We start from the raw sequence: 22115 nt of genomic DNA, 5'->3' as shown, positions 1-22115 counted from the left end.
TTGTTACTATTGGATTTGCTTTTTTTTTTTTTGATTTCTTTTGCATTGGAAAATGCACTGGCTCTAATGACATGCCAAATTATATTATGAGTATTAAAAGGAGACAACGCATTTTATATTAAAAACAAGTGTGTGTAGTTGACGACCAGCGCATAAATCCTATTATTGTACAAACATATTAAGCGTAATTCGCGTATGGGCCTACCCAACTGGTCAATGCGTAACTCCACGGCCCCTGGGCGTCTGTGCGCCTCTGATAACATAATCTGGGGGTTGAAGTGAGGCGATGTGCGTAACCCCGTGTGCGTGTCGTCGGGGAACCACCAGCAAAACGAAACGACGCCTATTATAAAAGTGCCAAACGTCAAAGTCGTGAATGCCTGGCCACTCTGGAGGGGCGATCACAGACGACAGATGGAACTTTTCAACCCCGAAACTGTGGGAGGAATCCCGCGGCTGCTGGAAGAGAGTTCAGCGCTGGACAGCAATCCGCAAATCATCCCACATGGGACTAAACCCAACAGAGCCGATCATCAAAAGTAAGCCACTCACTGTGCAATGCATGAATCAGGATATAGAGACCTGCATAAGATCTTCCTTTTATTTATTTATATATGCATCCACGATGAATATAATGAAACCGGAATGTGTTATTTCATGTTCCTAAATGCATCTGGCAAAATGGTAACAGCTCAACTGCACTGATCAACAGTGTTGATAAGACGCCAAAGCTAATGAAACACCTATTGAGTGTGTACCTGTTGAACATGAACTCTATCTCTTGTTGACGTGATAGGTGATTGCCATTGATGTGTTGAGCAAGATGTCAACTCAACAAGAGACTGTGTGAATTATTCAGAGAAACCAAATCCACAGGGCTCGGAATGTGTCACGAGGCTACTGCAGGGTATGGGTCTACCTTAGCAGACCTCCCTCCATGGGCGTCCAATCTAAAACCCTTCCAGGGACTAAGCCCCAGTCCTAGAATTGATAACAGAAAAGTCTAACTGAAATATCCTAGGGAGCTAGTGATTACTAAGGAGGCTAGACTATTCAAAGTTACATTTTTAGACTACTGCTCATACTAACTAGTAGACTAGGACTATTACTCACTAGTAGACTACGACTATTACTCACTAGTAGATTAGGTCTATTTCTAACTAGTAGACTAGGACTATTACTCACTAATAGACTATGACTAACTAACTAGTAGACTAGGAGTATTACAAACTAGTAGACTAGGAATATTACTAACTAGTAGACTAGGACCTATAGCTCTTTATAGCTTAGGACGGTATATTTGATATAGTATCAAACAATACGGTCCATTCTAAATAGATAAGTAGATAATAGATAAGTAAATAGATAGTTAAACCCATGCCCGCCCACTTGTGTTCAGTGTCACCACCACAACAACACGTCTGTTTAGGTCATAAGATGCACATTTGAAACGAGGGAAAAACATTAGGTTTTTTGAATGCATAATATGTCAGGGGACATGAGCTCAACGTTGCCGAGTTGGCCTGTGTGTTAACAGATTTCAACGGTTCTTGTATCGGTTTGTTTCCAGGGTGTTTGTCAACAGAAATCTGACGCTGGAGAGCATAAAGTGTTTTGGCTTCGACATGGATTACACCCTGGCAAGTACGTCTGCTCTCCTACGTACTGAGCACACAAAGTCCTCTCCAAGTTTATCTTACCTGTGATGCTTTCCACTTTGTGTGTGTGTGTGTGTGTGTCTGTGGGGGTCTGGTTGTCTGTGTGTCTGTGTGTCTGTCTATGTGTATGTGTTTGTGTGTGTTTTTGCGTGTGTGTTTGTGTGTGTTTGTGTGTGTGTGTGTGTGTGTGTGTTTTTGTGTGTGTGCGTGTGTGTGTGTGCAGTGTATAAATCCCCTGACTACGAGAGTATGGGCTTTGAGCTGATCAGAGACAGACTGGTCTCAGTCGGCTACCCTCACGAGCTCCTGCTCTACAAGTATGACCCCAGCTTCCCAACGCGGTGAGTTCAGCCCTTCAATGTCCGTGCTACCCACGGTCTTTACACACTTTCCACTTCAGGACGGTCTAGTGCAGGGGTCCTTAAGGCCCTGACACACCAACCAGATTATCGGTCTTCGGACAGTCTGGCAAATCGGTGACCTGAGTCTGTTCGGTGTGTGCTGTGCGATCGGCTGTCGTCAAAGCCATCTGTGAACTTTTCAAGCCGTCTGTGTTCTTTTCAGCCGATTGCACATGTTGAATCGGCCATGACCAAAAAGGTCCGACTGCCTTATCTTGCCAGAATGTCTGATGACCGATAATCTTGTTGGTGTGTCAGGGCCTTTAACTTGTTGGTGTTGACCAATCAGTGTATTATTGGCCAAAACAACCTCCAGAGGTTGGTCACAGAGTTGATTTCCATGTCCACACGCTAAAAGTCGGCATCCTTAGGCAAGAGGCCTGCCTGCTCCTTAATGACATGGATCTAAATCCCCTGTGGAAAAAAGTGTCTGCTTGAATGAATAAATAATCATCAAGTGCCTACCAAGTAAGACATTTATGGTGCACTTATTTCCACCCAATCTTCTGTTATGACAGTGTAGCACTTCTCCCTTCCATATGCCACCAAGGAGACTTTAATGGGCACCACTGACACCAAGACAGGTTGATGATGTTGAAAACCGGTTTATTGCAGAGTCTGAATCTTGTTGGAATCTTGCAGAGCAGGAGTTCCATGCTGCCATGTCAGGGATCTGCCGAGTTTGAGTGGCGACTGCTGGTTTAACCTGTGTGAATGCTTATCTAATGCCCTGCAGGTGTTCAGCCTCACCCGGCCCCAAAGTCTAATCAGTCTGACATGGGCCATGTGAGGCTGCTCAAACCAGCCGCCAACCACACACACTCCACAGACAGCTGTCTCATTTCAATATGAGCTTGTTAACCAAATTTCATTGTTGTGTCTCCAAGCGGCCTAGTGTTTGACACCAACTTCGGAAACCTACTCAAAGTAGATTCAAATGGGAACGTTCTACTCTGCAGTCACGGCTTTAACTTCCTGCCCAGGTAAGTTCCCCCAGGTCACTCAGCCCTATACTTTCTAATGCCATTTAAAGGACAACTAGACCTCCTTTGTTTATATTCGTGGCCTGCAGGGCAGCCGGCTCCCCTGTAAACGCCCAATCAGTTCAGTTTGAATAAGCAGGACAAATGGGTCGCATCCGCGCTTATCCGCAGGGGGTTACCATATTAAGGGTCTGACATTGTTCACAAGTATACGGGATGTACATGGTAGGGATGGAGAGTCTGTAGACTGAGCCTTTCATGGTCCAGCCGTCCATGTCCTGCATTCTTTGCTGTTTGGCTGTACAATACATGAACAAGTTCATGTTTTTGTCATGTGTTTTTTACTCAAAAACAAAAGACAATAGACTAGACAAAGACAAAGGAACAAAACAGATAGGGTAGGAACTGTCACAGATATCTGAATAATATGATATTTAAGCTGTACGTACATGCTTAGGTTTGGTAATGGCAAAGTGCCATTGAACAGTTTAATGAAAATTAAATGTACCAGTAAATCAAAAAAAAAATTATCCCATTCTTCTTTATCCAATCCACTCTGTAGTTCTTTTAAATGAGCGGCATTTTGGTGTTTGTGTTAATGTTTGTGTCCTAGAGAGGCCATTAAGGACTACTACCCTAACGAGTTCATTCAGAGAGGCGACATCGATCGCTTCTATACCCTTAACACTCTCTTCAATCTCTCAGGTAAACAACTGCCCCTCTTTCGGCCATTAAAGAAGATCTATGATACATACATTTTGTTATAACAATACAATGGATGTAAAAACAAAGTCAATCTTTGCAATGGCATTCATAATGTAGCTATTGTTTGGGCCCATCTCCATAATTAAAGCTGCAATCAGCAGTCCTTGCTCGATCCACTTTGTTTTGATTAAATTGTGTTTTGATTGAGTCTCATGTTCTCGTACATGAGCTTCAATAGCAATGGCCCCTCGTTAAACAAATACATGAGAACCATGAGACTAAATCAAAACGCAATTGAATAAAATCGGTCGGGCACAATTACTGATTGCAGCTTGAACTGAATGAGTTGCACAATTTTCTACTGCAGTTATTTACCATCCCAATAATTATCATAATCCCAATTATTATAATCCCAATCACAATAAATCTATTGTCCCTCCAACCCCCCTTGAGAAATGACTGTGGCTGTCGTCTAGCGACAACTGTAGCTACAACTCAAGCCACTAGAGGCTGCTAGAGGGAAAATGTACATAGTGCAGCTTTAATGAAAGTAACTCACTATCATATTTCTACATTGCTGCTACAGAGACGTATCTCTATGCTTGCCTGGTGGGCTTCTTCACCCGAGCAAAGAGATACACAAAGTGAGTATGTACCTTATCTTATACTCTTTTCATTCATCTCATTTATAAAAGTAGTCGTTTATCAAACATAACATGTTGGGTAATATTCATGGGTAATATGCTTCAGCCAGCTGACGGGATTCCAGCATGGAGACCTCTTCATGTCCTTCAGAACAATGTTTCAGGATGTGAGAGATGCCATGGACCATATTCATGAAACGGTATGAAATTAAATCATATGCTTCTAGAAATCTGGAACTTTCTGCTTTGTTTTGCATTTGTCATAAAGAACCTGCATATAATATGGTTTATGTTATAATCTTTGTTTGTGTACACACAGGGCATTCTGAAGGAGAGGACCCTGAAAAATCTGGATAAATTTGTTGTCAAAGATGTAGGTTTAACCTTTGTGTCGTGTACGTTTCTCCGCCCTTACTTTGGTGCTCCCGGTCAAATTTGACCGGCCTGTTTTAACTGCTCTTACATTAACACACACACAAAAAAATTGATCATCACCAAATTTTATTTAACTCCCCTTTAAGCTGTAAACAATGTCTCAGACTACTGGTTTACATGAATAACTGCAGTGAATATACAAAGAATAGACACAGAAATTGTGTGTGCGTGCGGTGGTGATGGTGGATTTGTGGTCGTGTACTATCTGATGGATGAACACAATCTGGGTCACCCATTCATTTACTATGGTGGTCATTTTTGACCGGAACACCACAGGTGTTACAAAGTTGACTAAACCACTCAAAATTCAATGAAAGTGGTGATCAGCAATTGTATATGTTCAAATGCCTAGTGTGGAGGATATCATAAGGCCTTGAGACAATAAAATGTAAAACACAATATTTATGATTGATGAAAGTAGGAAATCTGTCAGATTTGACCCGAACACGACAGAAAGGTTAAGAAAAACATTAGCTTTAGGTGTTATACTGTACTGGTGTAATACTTTTCTATGTAGATGTGGTGCTTGTAGATTCTAGATTATGTTCTTCTTTATATAAATTGGCTTTCTGTCTTGGTTCCCTTCTTACAGCCAAGAATTCCAATACTCTTGACGAGAATAAGGGAGGTAGCCAAAGTATTTCTGGCCACCAATAGTGACTATAAATACACTGAGGTAGGTTTCCAAAAGTATCCCCCAAACTGGACATATTAAATACAAAGATTAACATTTTAAACTGGCTCACATTTTCCACATATTTTCTAATTTCTTTCCCCAAGGCCATAATGACATACTTGCTGGAAAGTGATACAAAGGTAAAAGTGAAAAAAGTTTTGTAAAGAAGGCTAACTTTCATCGGCATGTTTTCAACAAGCTAACCTGAATCTCATGTGGACAATCTTTCCTTCCAGCCTGGCAGTCCCAAAACTAACTGGCGTTCGTTCTTTGACCTCATCGTGGTGGATACGAGGAAGCCCCTGTTCTTTGCAGAGGGCACTGTGCTGAGACAAGTGAACACGGTACGGAGGTTTCAGTCTGCTGCTGCTGGAGACGCTAGCTGAGGTTGGAGATATGTAAGGAATGAGCCACAGCGGGCTGTCCCGTTATTTGAAAATGATGTATGCAATGTAATGTAACCGAGGGGAGGGCCGGTTTGATTACCACTGCCGAAGTACATTCTGTGATAACGGGCCCCACCAGAGTAGTTTATCCCGCTCATACTACACTTACCATCAAATGATTAGAAATTGGTTACTTTCATCTATATCCTTATTGTTGTTATCAACCTAATCAGCTGAAATTTGAATATTCTTCTGTGGCGCTTTGAGCTTGTTTTTGCAAGGTCATTGAAACATCTGGTGGATAGTTCCATTTGACCGTAGTTAATGTTTGATTTGTAGCGCATTAATTCAAAACTGTTAAAAGGCAGAGGTGACTTATTATTAAATAAAATGTGGAACGTTATTGACCAATCAGCATTAAGTATTCAGCAGCTCTGTCATATAAACTCTGATCTCTGATCTGTCTGTCCTCAGGACAACGGGATGCTCCATATTGGGACTTATACTGGGGACCTTCAACATGGCACTGTGTACTCCGGAGGTGTGTGTGTTTTGTGTGTCTGTCTATGAGTGTGTGTGTTTTGTGTGTCTGTCTGTGAGTGTGTGTGTTTTGTGTGTCTGTCTGTGAGTGTGTGTGTGTTTGTGTATGTCCATATATAATAAGCTAAATAAATAAATAATGGGAAGTTTCCAGACCCCAAAATGATTCAGTGCTCATCTGAAGCAATGAGCACTGAATCGATGCATTCTCTGGACTGTAAGGAATTGTTGTCAAATGACCTCAGCTAAGAATAGTGCATTCTATCCTTATCCCATACTCCTGGTCAACAGGCTTCTCGATTCATTCGCATGTATGAGCGTCTGTTCGTCTGCACACAGGCTCATCGGACATCATCATTGACCTGCTGGACATGAAGGGCAAGGACATCCTCTACGTGGGAGACCACATCTTCGGGGACATCCTGAAGTCTAAGAAGTGTCGGGGCTTGAAGACCTTCCTGGTGGTCCCGGAGCTCACTGACGAGCTGAAGGTGTGGAGGGACAAGAGAGGTGAGTTGGAACAACCCCTTCGTCATCCTCATCATCATCACACCTTGGAAGCTTTATCTGACATGAGATTGATTGGTTCTGCATACACGTCTGTCGCTTTCTGTTTGCTGTCTGTCTGCCTGCCTGTTTGTTGATTTGTCCGTCTATCTGTGCCTGCTTGCCTGTTGTTTTGCATGTATGTTGGTGTGTCTGACTGATGGGTCTGTCTGAATGTCTGTACATCCGTCTGTCCTGTCTGTCACATATGTCTGTCTGTCCATCTCTCTCGCTGTCTGTCTGTCTGTTTGTCTGTCTGTCGGCCCGGTCCGTTCCTCCAGATCTGTTTGAGGAGCTGAAACATCTAGACATCTACCTGGCGGAGCTCTATAAGTGAGTCCATGAGGATCCGTCCAACCCGTTCAGTGGCTCTTGAGATGACTCACATGGGTCACACACCTCTCTCTGTGGGATTTCCCTTTTGTTTTTCAGGCATCTGGACAGCAGCAGTATGGAATGCCCAGACATCAGCTTCATTCAGACCAGGGTGAAGGTGTGTTTGAGCAGATATACAGCGCTCACAGCCCATTTCACTCCCTTAGAGCTGACGGATGGCTCTGCCGTTTCTAACAGATTGCACTTAAACAAAAGCCTTTAAATCTTATCTACTGCACCATTAGTACTTGTTGTGGATCCAGTGATCTTCTGAGAAACAATGACAGCTAGACAGCCTGAAACATGCACATTCTTGCACGCTGTTAAGTTCCTACTCCAAACTCCCAATTATATACTCAGCTCAAAGGCATTTAAGACACACTACTAAGCCTTCTCTTGTAAACAGAATGTTTGTATGTTTGAAGTGTGATTACTATGTACTAAATACCACAGCTATTTAATTAACGCTGTTATCTAGAGCATCTTACATTAAGTTGAAATAGCATCAAGGAGCAGGGAGGGTGGGTAAACAGGTAGATCCGGTATGCTTGCTGCTCCAGCATGCCTTCAGGTAGGCCGATGCCTTGGACATCGGCCATCAAACCCAGTTCAGCCACTGGTACCCTAACTCTTGGTTTCCTACCATCCTGCCACAGGTGGTGACCCACAGGATAGACTCATCCTACAGGCAGATGGGAAGCCTGCTGCGCAGCGGCTCCAGACAGACTCTGTTTGCCAACCAGCTGATGCGGTACGCAGACCTGTACTCCTCCAGCTGCCTGAACCTGCTGCACTACCCCTTCAGCTACCTGTTCATGGCCCCGCCCGTCCTGGTCAGTGCCCCCTCTCTCCTGGTCCTGTTTGGCTCTGAATCTCGATTCAGCAGGATCGTCAAAACGGTTTCTGAATAGAGATGTTTTCTTTCTAAACAAGGTTCTGGTTGCCTTTTGGTTAACAGATTCTGAAAGGATTTTTGAATACAGGTTTTTTTTCTCGTGTCAGCACAGCCGGAATTGATTCACACGGTCAATACAAAAGTACACAATGTCATTGATTGATTCTTTCAGATGCCGCATGAGTGTTTAGTGAACCCCCCTGGTGTTGACTCGCCTGCAGTGCAGCTCTCTCTCACCAGTTACATCCGCAAGAGCTGCTCCACGGTGAGACCGCCGCGGAGCCCTCCTTCTGGTTCCTGGGTCCCGTGTGGTTTTATTAACGTGTGAAGAAAATGTGTCTGATTTCACTGTAAATCCCTGAGCCTTTAGTGTCAACTAAAGTAACAATAATTAATAGTTCAATCTTTAACCCGTTTTAACATTCTTCTTTTCTTCTGTTACTCTTAAGAACAGCGAGCAGAGCCGTAGGCCTACAGAAGTGACCGAGAAGTGAAGTGAACTTGCTGAATTTCCTCTGATGGAAGATTATTTACATCATTTTTGTTGCTGTTTACAAAGAGATTTTAAAGTTAACTTATTGTGCCACCTGCTGGATACATATTCCTATGTATATCATGTTTACACTTTTTATACCTTGTGTAATGTAACAAAAAAAATATCTGTGTGTGTGTGTGTGTGTGTGTGTGTGTGTATAAATACATGTGTGTATGTATTACATATATACATACATATATTCCAAAGGAGATAGATTCCATGGCTTTTCAAACTGTATTCACATATGATTAGTGTTGTATCGCTTTGTTCTGTGATTTTAAAAATGTATTTCAATAAAAAAATATTATTGACTTCTAAGCCAAGACCACATGGAATCCCATCAAACTATTTGTGTCATTTTTAAAGGATTTTTTTATTCGTACTCAATCGGATCTTTGTTTTTTTTGGAATTATTATTCCTGTGATTTATCCTTTATCCTTTTATTTATCCTTTATCCTCCATTGCTGTTATAACTGTGTTATTCTGTTCTCGATTCACATACATTTGAGACATAAGTGAGTGTCTGGAGTCGCCAGGCAGTGACAGTCTCCATGGAAACCTATCGTAATGATGTAATGTAGGATACATAACAATGTCGTTAGAATATCAACACACACACACACACACACACACACACACACACACACACACACACACACACACACACACACACACACACACACAATGATTCTCTCAAATTATCTCAGAATACAAACAGAATATGTTGGCTGGGAGTGAAACTCTCTAACCAAAGGACTATAGATCCATATGAACATGGTATGGCTTGGTTGGCTGATCAGATTTACACCGCCTAACCCTGGCATGGCCCGGTCGGTGGTTGGCCCGATGACATGCCTCCATGGAGATACGCAGCTAATCCTTTAACGAGCGCTATACATTAAGGCTTATGTATTATATATCCTGCCCGCTAGGGGGCACTGTTCAACCATGCAGGAGTATAACTCATCTTTTCCCCATAAGGGCTGGAATATCGTGACGTCGCATTGCAATGATCGCCTCCATTTTGGAAGTATAGGATCATAACAATGATTTATAAAATTCCTATGAATTTTTTTTTTATCATTCTTATGATTAAAGGTATTAATAGTGTTTTGGTCATCGTTATGTAATTAATCGTGAAATGATTTGTCCTGACTCCTGATGGGGTGACATTGTTGCAGTTGAAACTACCTCTGTATTTCTCTTGCGAGATGAGGCAAAGAGGACCTGATTAGGCACTCCGAGTGCTCTCAAAATGGTTGAGTATCGCCAACAAAAAAAATGATGCATTCTGATCTATAAGCCTATATATGTTTATAAGCCCTATTCATTTGACGGTGAAAGTAGTGAAAACGGTTGCCACCACATTCAATGACATTTAGCAGTAAAGAAGAACAGTGACTTGAAGTGCCTTAAGTGGACTGGTAGGCCTACTGTGATATATTAAGAATAAAACGTCATGCTCGACGATGTTCATACTGAAACGCCTTCTGAGCAGCACCGAATATACGTCTTAACAACATCGTGGCACAAAACCCAAGTTCGCTGCGATAACTGAACAAACACACACACACACACACACACACCCCGAGAAACACACACAGTAGGCCTATATATTGTTATCTCCGTCTCTTATCAAGTGCGGACCCTCCCTAACTACTGAGAACCTGTCCTTTCTCGCACAGGACCGAACAGGTAGCTCAGTTGGGGGCTGAGGGGTCCGCTGTAGGCTGTGTCATGGATGCCTTGATGTTCATGTGAAGGCGGCCTGAAACGTCGTGTGACATGATTAGGACTAATTCGCCGTTCACCTGTTTCTGTGTCACGCCTCGGATCGGGATCATTAGTCACGGGAGAGGATGGTTCATTAAGTGGGGACGTGTCCTCTCACTGGCAATAGGCCTACTTCAGTTTGCGTAGGCCTACTATACATGCGTCCAGAATAGTTTATTTTTGCACACTACAACCGTTTACCGTAGGTAACTTTACAACCATCTACCAATAAGACTTTTATTATTTTATTATTGAAAAGATATACTGAGATAAAAGCAACTTAGACTAATGAAGAAAAGTTATGTGACTTGTATTTGAATGATATAGCCTACCAGATTTAAAGCTGATAAAGCTGCATTTATTTGGCATTAGGTTACGATTTCTATGCTTTTTTTTAGATTCATATCTTTACATTTATATCATTATTATATTTCCCTCCAAACAGGAAATTAGAATTATGTTTTTGTAAATCTGTCAAGAAAAACACATTGAGGCAATTTAATAAAACATACAAACTCTTTATTGAAAAAGCGAGTTTCAGGGAATACTTTCATGCAAATATTGAGACAAATGACCACCAGTTCATGTAGCTGAACACACACAACCTCAAGCCTTAACCCACACAATAACCACCCCCCCCCCCTCCCAAAAAAAACCTCAACCATGAATGTAAGGCCAATCTGTGTGTTATACGTGGACCTGCTGGAATGTACGTTCTGCATATTTCCTGAAGGCTGGTTCTCATTACCTCATGAGCTCATTTTCTGCAGCTTAGTGTAAAGTGATGCTCTGTTTTAAATTCTTCCAGAAGTGCTATACTAGATATGTTGCTGTGACTCGTAGCTCTTCCCCCCTCAGATGTCTGCCCCCCTCCCCTCTCCTCCCCCAATTCCTCACATTCCAGGATTTCCCAGAAAGCATTGCAAGCAAGCCTAAACAAGTCACGTTCTTCTCTCTGGGAGAATTTCACACAGTCAAGTGGCTTTTGAGTTAGCTTAGCGACACCGTGTTGCCTGCCACGGACATGGGGATCAAACACACGACTTTCTGTGAGTCACCTCTCACCATTCTAAGCATCCTGGTGGACGCGCTTCGGAGCACACCCGAATAACAGTATTCAAAACCGAATGTTAAAAACACATCATCTGTGACACAACTGTTGCCAAAAATGTGTTTGCGCTTTTTTTTTTTTTTTTTTATAAATATATTACTTTTTGGCAAAACCTGCATTATTTAGACACATTTTTAACCCGATACAACTTCAACAACTAACTGTAGTCTCTTACTCTAGTAAACAGACATGCAGAGAATGTGTTTGTGTGTGAGAGTGTGTGAGAGAGAGCGAGAGAGAAGAGGCGAAAAGAGGAGAGCGAGAGATTCAAAGAGAGACTGTGTGTGTGTGTGTGTGGTGTGGGGGGCTGCTCCCTGCATTCCTGCCCAGGGCCCCTCCCCCGCCGACGGCCACCATGAGGATGCTCACACATCCACTCTTTACTCTTCTACTGTCTCTCTACTATTACAATGTTCACACACAACACCTAAGAACCACAACACAACTGAGGATTTAGGGCAACAGAAAAATATTAATATGAAGTCAAATTTGGACTGAGTATTATATTTACAGTAATCGATTGTTCTGTATAAGCAAGTAACAGATAAGTTAGTTCTATTTTTCCTGTTTTTTGCTTTGATTTTCGATTTTCTTTGCTCTACATTTTACTGTTAGTTTGCCTGCCGTGCTTGACGTGTTACACATATAAAGTACATATTGTTACGACATATGACTTCTACTTCATTTTTTTTTGAACGAAATTTAAAAACAAAAGTCCTTCTCTGGCCAAAAAGATGTCCGTGGCGTTATACAGGGGGTGGGTTTGAGTGCTGAGGCTAAATGCTATGACAATACTATTGCACTGCTAGAATAGATGGTACAGTAGTGCAACATTGTCAAAGCACCTGACCTCAGCATGTGTCAGCACACGGCCATGCAGCCATTCTCCATGGCCCATGCTAAAATCACATTTACATAAGCTACGCTCCACACACACACACACACACACACACACACACACACACACACACACACACACACACACACACACACACACACACACACACAGAAGAACACGTGCACATGCTTGCACACACACATTCCAATGAGGGGACAATCATGGAATGTTTAAACTTATACACAAAAATACAAATGGGTATGTTTCTTAGTGGTAGTTTTTTGCTTTAACATAACAAATGTCTGCTTTGCAAAATGGCTGAAGTAAAACACATATATGTTTACAGGGTTTGAAGTCCTGTCAATCATTATTCAAATGTAGACATTTTGGCCAATGAGAGCAGTTTCAACAGCAAAGTTTTAAAACAGCTGCTTTTAACCTAGAGATCAGTTACCTTTTACAATAAGCAGAGAGAGAGAGAGAGAGAGAGAGAGAGAGAGAGAGAGAGAGAGAGAGAGAGAGAGAGAGAGAGAGAGAGAGAGAGAGAGAGAGAGAGAAAATATCAAACATTAAAAGCACACAGTTGTATATACATTTAAAGAATAAAATCCTTACATGTAGGTCTTGGCCCTGTGTGTGCTGCCTCAGATAAGTGTATGTATATGTGTGTGCTGCAGGAAGTAAGAGAGGTGTGTGTGTATGTGTGTCTCAGTTTCATCAGCCAATGCCCTTTTAATATTGCACTACTCATCTCAACGTCCAGTAGTGCAAGAGGAAAAGGGCAGAGGACGACAACATGACGACTCCCTTAGCTTCTCCTGCACCCCTTCTGTCCTCACTACGTCTCGTGCCAGCGCTACGTTAGCTTATGGTGACGCTGGGTCAAATTACAAGGCAATTACATCTCCAGTGAACAGTGTGCTTTGATTTTGAAATATGAAAAATAACGGAGGATGCATCGAAAACCTGGTAGTCAAATCTAGGTCCGTGACGTGTAGGTCCCTTATATATACTCGAGTACTTATTTTTTTCCCAAGTGGGAGATATCTATATTTATATAATTGTACAGAAGTATAATTACTATAATTTACGCATAATAGTTCAATCGAGTTTCAGCAAATTAAAACTTTGTACACAGTTGACTGGTATCGTGGCTGTTAACCTGCACCCGAAACAAATCCACCATAACGGCTGACAGATCCACGACTTCAACATCCATGACTTCCACATTTAACAGGCTTACTAAGGTTCCTTTACAAATTAATCTCACAAGTTATTTCGATCCACTTTGCAATTTGGAGGCAAGTTGTGATCACCCAAAGAGAACAGGATATCGTATAGGAGCCTATAGAGGAGGAAATGGGAGGATCAAAATGGGGGATATTTTCCAAACGTTTTGCAGCCTATAGGGCAGTTAGGCCAAGACAAAACACGCATTATTGCTTATTAAAAAGGAGAATAGGTTATTAACTCATTCTTCCACAGCGTGTGAACGAATCAAATGAAAGAGCCTACGGTGCATTAAATAAAAAACTTAAACAATATATGCATTCCAATTTAAGTGCCATTACTTCATAAACCTTGCATAGACAGACTAAGGCTTTTCCAACTTTGCGTTACAACACATCAATAATGCATCGGAAATATACTACAAGCATCTCTGGATAATGTAGACATTACCGAGCATGGTCGACACGGTTGCTCAGACCCGAGTGGTCTCTGTGGCGTCCTCTCGATCTGGAGCCTTTACGTTTTCTCCGCCATATCACAAATCTATAGGTTAGGCCTGGAAGCCTCCGCACGTCTGAGGCGCTCCTCCGCGAGACGTCCGCGGCCGAGGAGCGACGACTTGTTAGATCGCACGAGGGGAAACATCAAATAAAATAGCAGCCGTGCATTCAGCTCGCGAGATTACAATTAGGCGATGTAAACGCCACGCGAAGATTCGCACGGCGTTCTATCGAACGTTTCGTTAAATCGTTTTAAGTTTAACGGTAAAAACGTGCGAATGCGCATCGCACACGTTGGAGGCAAGACCATTTCGGTTGTTTTTTCCTCTTAAGTCGAATAATAATTAAAACTTCGTCGTCGAACTTACGAATGCAACTCCGAGTGGCCCCCCGAATGCATGAATAGTAACCTCGCCAAGGGAGGGACAATTTGTTACAGGCGAAGAAAAAAAAAGAGAAGAAGCAAAAGTTACACATAAAACAAGGAAACTAATCCTCTCCACAAACCACACACAACGGTCCGCTGGTTCTGAATGCACGCCTTCGTATTCCCCAGGAGGGGAACGTTTACAATCATTTCTGCGGAGCTGGAAGATAAAATCGCCAATCTTCATGCACAACCTCACGGCCTTCTAGATCCGGACTCCATCTTTGACTACTTGACATTCAGAGGCTGCTGGAGCACATTCCTGGTTTGCATGCCTCCCGCTGATTGGCCTCTTCCTGCGCTAGTCTTTGCTATATGATAAGCTATTGGTTTGGTTTCAGCCTGTTCAACATGTTCAAGGGACACACGATTGGTCGCGTCCGGGAGCGTCATCGCACACTGAATGCCTGATTAACTGTCTTCCATTCACAAATTTCTCGTCATCTGTTCACTTTGAGGCAACCATATCCCCTCTTTTGCCCAACAATTTACTTTGTGCTTTTGTAAGAGGAAATTATTTGTCTGGGGGGCTACCAGAGGATGTGTATTATATCCTATTTTTCAGCCCAGAGACGAACCTCTCGAATGCAACTGGAGCTGTTACCCAAGACATTCGCTTTGCATCCGAAACGATTGACTTAATACATCGAGTGTAGTCTCTTCCATATTTCAAATGGATAAGTCCAAAACAACATTGCATGTTGTGCTATCGATTCGTCTGCAATTCATTTTTGCTTCGACACATAGTTGCACGTTTTATGAGCCAATATGTGCACACGATTTGCAATGTCCGTACCAGCAATGTCCACATAAAGCCATTCAATTCCACTTCTTCGTGTCATTCGGCGCGTAGCCGGACCGGCACCTGTTATAGTCTTAGTTCTCTGGGACTACTCAAACAGCAGCGATCCGTGATTAATCAATGGATCCTTTGGACACTTTGATGGCGTTTTGTGGACAGCAGCGGAGGCGGTCTCTCAGGGCGAGGTTTTGATTGACACGCAGACAAGAGTAGCGGGCTGTGAAATCTGGCATTCCTGCTCAGGGGAGCTGAAATAATAGCATTGTCCAGTGGGAGAGGGCCCACTCTTCAGGCCCCACACACACACACACACACACACACACACACACACACACACACACACACACACACACACACACACACACACACACACACACACACACACACTCTCTCTCTCACACACACACACACACACACACACACACACACACACACACACACACACACACACACACACACACACACACACACACACACACACACACAATCCAACCATCCCACCCCTGGCCAGAAGAGATCTGATTGTTCAGCCAGTCGGCAAAATATGTTTGATCTATTAAGGCGGGGGGGAGGGGGGGGGGGGGCATGATGAATTCAGGGAAGATTATCCCCCCCACACACCCCCCATTAACTATTGGTGTTGACTTTCATACACTTGATTCAAACATTTGAGTGTCGGCTAACTATTAGCTATAAGCTAGTATTTCAAAACTCCTGTGTGATGGTGGATCATTTGTATTCCTAGCTGATTTGGTTCTGGTATTATCAGAACATGCTCACTCTTTCAGCGGTAATAAGGGTTTTCTTGTGGTTGCTCAGTATTTAGAGATGAGGGGTTGAAACCACTGGAGAAAAGCTGACCATTTCTTTACATTTGATAGCATAGGTTATTACCTAGGCCTAACTAAATTATTTTAACGCACACTATTATTCACATTATCACTCCATGATAACCCACAGACAGCAGAAGAGCTAGGTGACTTTAACATATCATACTATAGCTCAATAGGCCCTAAAATGTCCTGCCTGGAAATTTGAAAAGATGCAAAATAGGCCTCAATATTATCCCTATAGATCATATAATTATTATTAAGATCATATAACAATTTAGGGGGCAATGTAATACTTAAAAAAAAAAATGTAATTAACCACCAAAGAAAAGATAAATGACTGAATCATATGAACTTATAACAGGGACCCACCAGAAGTTAGTTGTTTAATTTAGCACAAGCATTCATTATAGGCAACTCGCTGCAACTAGTTTAATTAAATAATGTGCACAAATAATTGATAGATACATAATCAATTTCATAATGTTAATCCTATATTGTGTTACAATAAAAGATAGAACTTCATTAAAAATGCTAATCTATTGATACTGGACATGAATGGTATCAACTTGTTCTAATTGGCTTTTTGTGTTTCTAAACATTAAATGCATAATTTCAAAATATATTTCGTAAGTAAGAATTTATATGATTCAAATGAGTAATACATTAATGTAATTTAGCCATTAGTAAATTACAATTTATTTCTATTAATGTTAAGATTATGGCAAAACAGTTCTTCTCCTTAGGTCCATTTCATTCAAAAATGTGTAATGGCCAGAGAAGGAATAATTTAATTTGATAATTTAAAGCTGTATTTTGTTGAGTTTATTGTAATTTTCAGCTATTTTGGGATATTTTAAAGAAGCAGTAGTTGATACATTTCATATGACCGTTGCTCAAAGTAAGCGAACAAATTATCTAAAACGAATGAGCTTAAACATAAAACAATAGAGTTTGGGTTTGTGGGGTAAAATAGAAATACTATTCTGCAAAAGTTTAGTAACGAAATTAATACTTTTCTGGACTACAACAAGTAAAACGTTGAGGTTATACAACTCCAATAAATGGCGTAAGGTTGTCATGATTACACATTCCATGTTTATTTTGTTCAATATCTAAAATGTTAAGAACACATGTAGCTGTTTGTAAATTTGTAAAGGGGCCAAAACATCAGATGTAAAAACTGTTAGCATGTGGTTCTTCTTACAGTGTATTTTATAGGGGGTGGGGGGGGGGGGGGGGGGGGGGCAAAAGTGGAGATGGGACAGCAACAAAGGAGAAGGACAAGTATTGTAACGCCACTCCATCTTGACATCTTGAACTTTTATTCTGGAAATCACCCTGGGGGGGAAGTGGTGGGTGGGGTTGTGGAGGGAGGAGGGGGGGGGGGGGGGGGGTTAACAATAGCGCCACAAACAAACAGCTCTGAATGTGTTGATTCTAAACAGTGTGGGGGAGAGAGAGAGAGAGAGAGAGAGAGAGAGAGAGAGAGAGAGAGAGAGAGATGGTGGAGAGAGAGACAGAAGGGAGAGTGAGAGAGACAAAAGAGAGAGAAAGAGAGAGAGAAGGAAAAGCGAGAGAGAGAGAGAGTGTGTGAAAGACAGAGAGACAGACAGAAGGGAGAGAGATACAAGGCAGGGAGGGAGAGAGAGACAGAAGGGAGAGAGAGACAGCAGAGAGAGACAGAAGGGAGAGAGAGCAAGAGAGAGACAGAGAGAGAGAGAGAGAGAGAGAGAGAGAGAAAGGAGCCTCTTTTCAACATGGTAGCTATATTGTTCACACACCTCCCAGCCTCCATACCATCTGAAACACACCTCCTTTCTTCCTCTACCCTTTGACCCTTCGTCCCCACCCCCCTTTCTCCCTCCCCCAAACCCTTCTCGCCCAAACCACCAGCCCCTCTCTCTCTCTCTCTCTCTCTCTCTCGTTCTCTCTCTCACACTCTCTATTGAAAAAAGGTTAATCTAACTTTGACTGGTGGACGTCTATAAGTTCCTAAAACAACAGTACATGGATTGCATTTTCATTTGTGTTCGCACAAGTACATCAGAGGTGTGTGAGCTATGATCGGTGTGTCTGTTTGTGTGTGTGTGTGTGTGTGTGTGTGTGTGTGTGTGTGTGTGTGTGTGTGTGTGTGTGTGTGGGGGGGGGGGGGGGGGGGGAACGGGGGTTCTCTCCCTACTCCCCCCCCCCCCCCCCCTTCCCCAATGACTGATGTTAGGAGGCCCCCAGCACAGAGGCGCCCCTGAGCCCCATGCAGAGGGCAGCCTCCCCCGGCCTCCCCCAGCCTCCCCTCTTCATGGAGACCCCGACTCTATGGGTCTAGCATGACATTCCAGCTGTATGGGTGGCATGGTGTTCAGCAGCAGAACACACAGCCACCAGGAGGAGAGAGGAGGAGGAGGAGGAGGAGGAGGAGGAGGAGGAGGAAGGAGAATATGTAGAATAGGAAGTAGAAGTAGAGGAAGAAGAGGAGGAGGAAGGAGAATATGTAGAAGAGGAAGAGGAAGATGAAGAAGAGAAGAAGGAGAATGAGGAGGAGAAGGAGAAGGAGAAGTAGAAGGAGGAGGAGAAGGAGAAGGAGGAGGAGCAGGAGAAAGCTGGTTCCATGCGTTCAAACACATTGGCCATAAAGCAGAGCTTGGGTGTGTCTGGTTCTATAGGTTTTACAACGCAAAACGCTGGCAGCGCTTTCATCTGGCGGAGGCTAATTAAAACGTCAGCCTGGTCGTACGTGAGCGAAGAGAGGACTAACTGCATTTAGAAAAAAAACCAACGACAATCCGCAGAACATGCATCAAGAATCAAACTCTTGGGAAGGCACTTGGATTAAATCCTATTTTAGTTAGGATCCCCCAAAAGAGTGTGCCATTTCTACTTTCTGAATTGCTTCAATACCTCACCAAGTGGTATTGAAGTTCAACCTTGGTGTAACTTGAGTACAAAAATCGACCCCCCTGAAATATTGCTTTTAAAATAATCTTGAACAGGATCTGACTGGTTTCACTACAACTGACATTGGTAATAAAATCAATTGCAAAGGTGGCTTCCATTTTTGGCTGTCAAAAGAACATGGGCTGTGAAGTTGAAAGAAAAAAACAAAATGGAGGAACTAGCCAACCTAACTTCCTCAACCCCCCCCCCACGCCACACACACACAGTCCCCTCCCCCTTCCTTTAAATCAATCATTCATGACCCCAGAGGATCACTGTTCCTCATACACAATCTGCTAATGAGACATATATTTTCCTTATGGACTACCAATAATTAAAACTCATGTGTCACGTCCACAAAGCACGACCCTGTAACGTCAGGACCAACGTTCGCTTCACTTTAGTTTGGGTTCAGGGTTTTCCTTCCGTCGGTTGACGAGAGCAGAATCCAAAGGAGGGGAAAAAAAAAAAACTCAACCCCATTAACTGAACTTCAGAGGAATTCCTCACTTTACATACGGAATGCACTTGAGGTCAAAGGGCAAAGTGCCAGAGGGGTCTCCACCCGCGCCCAGGCAAGCAAGCCTTATTTAAACAAGACCGGAATGTTGGCTTTGAACAGGGGAGAAGGAACCTCTCATCCGCCATTAACACGGGCATGAACAGAACCCCGCAGAACACTGCCCTGGGCTCTCTATGTGTAGATCTATGCACGCATGTACTGTATGTGTGTACTGTATGAATGTACCATATGTATTTATGTATGTAATATATGTATGTATGTATGTATGTATGTACCATATGGATATATATATATACATCCATGTATGTATTCATGTATGTATGTACTGTATGAATGTACCATATGTATATATGTATTCATGTATGTATGTATTCATGTATGTATGTATGTACTGTATGAATTGATGTACTGTATGAATGTACCATATGTATATATGTGTGTATGTATGTATGTATTCTTGTACGTATGTACGGTATATACTGTATGAAAGTACGCCATGTATGTATGCATGCATGTATGTGCCATATGTTTGTGTGTATTCACAGTATGTATGAACGTATGTATGTATGTATTAATAAACAAGTTGTGCTCAAACTACGTATGTTTTAAAATGTACCTCTATGATTGTCTTTCAGCCAAGTTCCCCTTTCAGCAGCACAATACATTTTGGGGGCCGAAACTATTTAAATGACTATAAAATGATGTATGTGCAAGTTATTTGGAGTAAACATGAACATTAAACATGTTGTGAGATATATAGAAAGACGAACCAATCTTGTGGTATTCAGACATTATTGGTTGTTGAAAACCAACATTAGGACAACAAAAGGACTAAACTTTTGTTGAAAGTGTCCGAGCACGCCCTGAACTCCTTCCGCTACCCCTGGGGGTACGTGCACTTTCATTTGAGAAACACCATTTCACACTGTCCCTTTGCTGAAGCTACTTTGACCAGAACTCTATACCTACCTACCAACACCATCAATACCATCGATACCATCCAAACCATCGATACCATCCAAACCAGCAATACCATCGGTTTCTTGGAAGTACGGATGGTTGTTTGAAGATAAGGATAAAGCCGCTGCTCCAAACCATCCTGCAAACGCCCTGCGGTGGCAACCTGCTCATCTGGTTCACTCAGAGGACTCTGGCAGGGTTGTTTGTAGATCCCCGCGGCTAGAGATAATTATCTCAACAATGCGGCTGGTTGTTTTTCAACGGCAGCCCTACCTGTCTCTCCGTAATGACAGGGCCTGTAGGGTGGTGGTGGGTGGGAGAGGGGAGGGACCACCTCCAAGGATAGGGGGGGTGGGGGGGGGAAACGAAACTTCACAACACTCCAAATATGGTCGCAAATGTTATTTTTTTCTTTTTAGGACCCTCATGCCAAACTCTTTTCACAAATGACGTGCTACAATCCCCATGGGTGTGGTGAAATCCTGGCCACTTCACAGTCATAAAACTGCACAGAACTCCTGGCCAATAAGTGAGGGGTGGTCCTTGCCTACCGTGACCTACGTGACCCTACCCCTCACCCACCCCAGCTTCCAGCACCCAACGTACATCGGGGCATCCCTGTCCGTCAGACAGACAGTCAGTCAGACAGACAGACAGACAGACAGTCGGACTGTCCGACTTCTGAGATGTTTATTTTTTATGGTTTATTTTCTGGAATAAACAAAAGGCTGGTGGCTAACATTACCTCGGAGGGGTGAGGAGACACTAAACACATGTAAGAAACACTGGCGGTTCTGAGGGGGGGGGGGGGGGCGGTGCGCCCTTTAGGAAAAGCTTGGTCCCACCAGAAGACCCTCCAAATGTGGAGTTCAAAATAATTATCAGGGAATAGTTTTGAAAATAATGATGCACAGATTTATAATGCCACGTCAATGTTCTTTGCAATTAAGAAATGTGTAATCTGAGTTCATAATACATCTACTTTGCAATCCAAAACATACGGATGAACTAAAAATATGCCCAAATTCAGGGTTCCCAATCAAGTTCTAGATGCCTGTCTGATTCTTTCCAAACATTTGTAGATTATTTCCCAACGTCAAGTTAATGATTGCAATATTCTTTGCTGAAGGTTATACCCTATGTTGAATGGTACTTTACATGATCTTAGGGGCCCTCGAATAAAACAACTGACAGCTTGGGCCACCTACATCAAATTGTCATGAACCTCAACTAAGAAATGGAATCCGTAGACCACTACAGTTCACCCTTTGTTACTGGGTGGAAAAATGTAGTGTCTACTTTAAAACCACGGTATAATAGGATTAAATTATTAAGTATGTAGGGATATCTATACATAATAAGAACTATTAAATCCAATTCCTCTATATTCTGAGTCAGAATCTATGC

The 22115-nt window shown here is 42.6% G+C and overlaps 1 protein-coding gene across 3 annotated transcripts; it reads left to right on the top strand.

Annotated features, from left to right (window-relative positions):
* Positions 1 to 404: 404 nt before the first annotated feature.
* On the top strand, positions 405 to 9000 carry nt5c2l1 (5'-nucleotidase, cytosolic II, like 1). Of its 3 annotated transcripts, none has more exons than XM_084486092.1 (18): positions 405 to 539; positions 1571 to 1644; positions 1882 to 1999; positions 2947 to 3042; positions 3656 to 3747; positions 4334 to 4391; positions 4498 to 4591; positions 4711 to 4764; positions 5419 to 5502; positions 5607 to 5642; positions 5739 to 5846; positions 6363 to 6429; positions 6768 to 6938; positions 7256 to 7307; positions 7407 to 7467; positions 8006 to 8182; positions 8417 to 8509; positions 8699 to 9000. In XM_084486092.1, the coding sequence occupies exons 1-18, from the start codon at positions 415 to 417 to the stop codon at positions 8711 to 8713; spliced, it is 1575 nt and encodes a 524-aa protein (XP_084342218.1). In that variant the 5' UTR covers positions 405 to 414; the 3' UTR covers positions 8714 to 9000. The 3 variants fall into 3 exon arrangements, with proteins under 3 accessions (XP_084342218.1, XP_084342217.1, XP_084342219.1); XM_084486091.1 differs by having other exon boundaries at positions 8694 to 9000; XM_084486093.1 differs by lacking the exon at positions 8417 to 8509.
* Positions 9001 to 22115: the final 13115 nt, after the last annotated feature.

This window comes from Micromesistius poutassou (genome assembly GCF_964030765.1).
Source record: "Micromesistius poutassou genome assembly, chromosome: 22".
In the NCBI taxonomy this organism is placed as follows: Eukaryota; Metazoa; Chordata; class Actinopteri; order Gadiformes; family Gadidae; genus Micromesistius; species Micromesistius poutassou.
This window is presented reverse-complemented; position numbering and strand designations above follow the sequence as displayed.

Coding starts and splice junctions, on each gene's coding strand:
- nt5c2l1 (XM_084486091.1), top strand. CDS start 415: ATGGAACTTTTCAACCCCGAAACTGTGGGAGGAATCCCGCGGCTGCTG. Junction 5,643..5,738: donor TGCTGGAAAGTGATACAAAG/GTAAAAGTGAAA, acceptor CTTTCCTTCCAG/CCTGGCAGTCCCAAAACTAA. Junction 7,308..7,406: donor TACCTGGCGGAGCTCTATAA/GTGAGTCCATGA, acceptor TTTGTTTTTCAG/GCATCTGGACAGCAGCAGTA.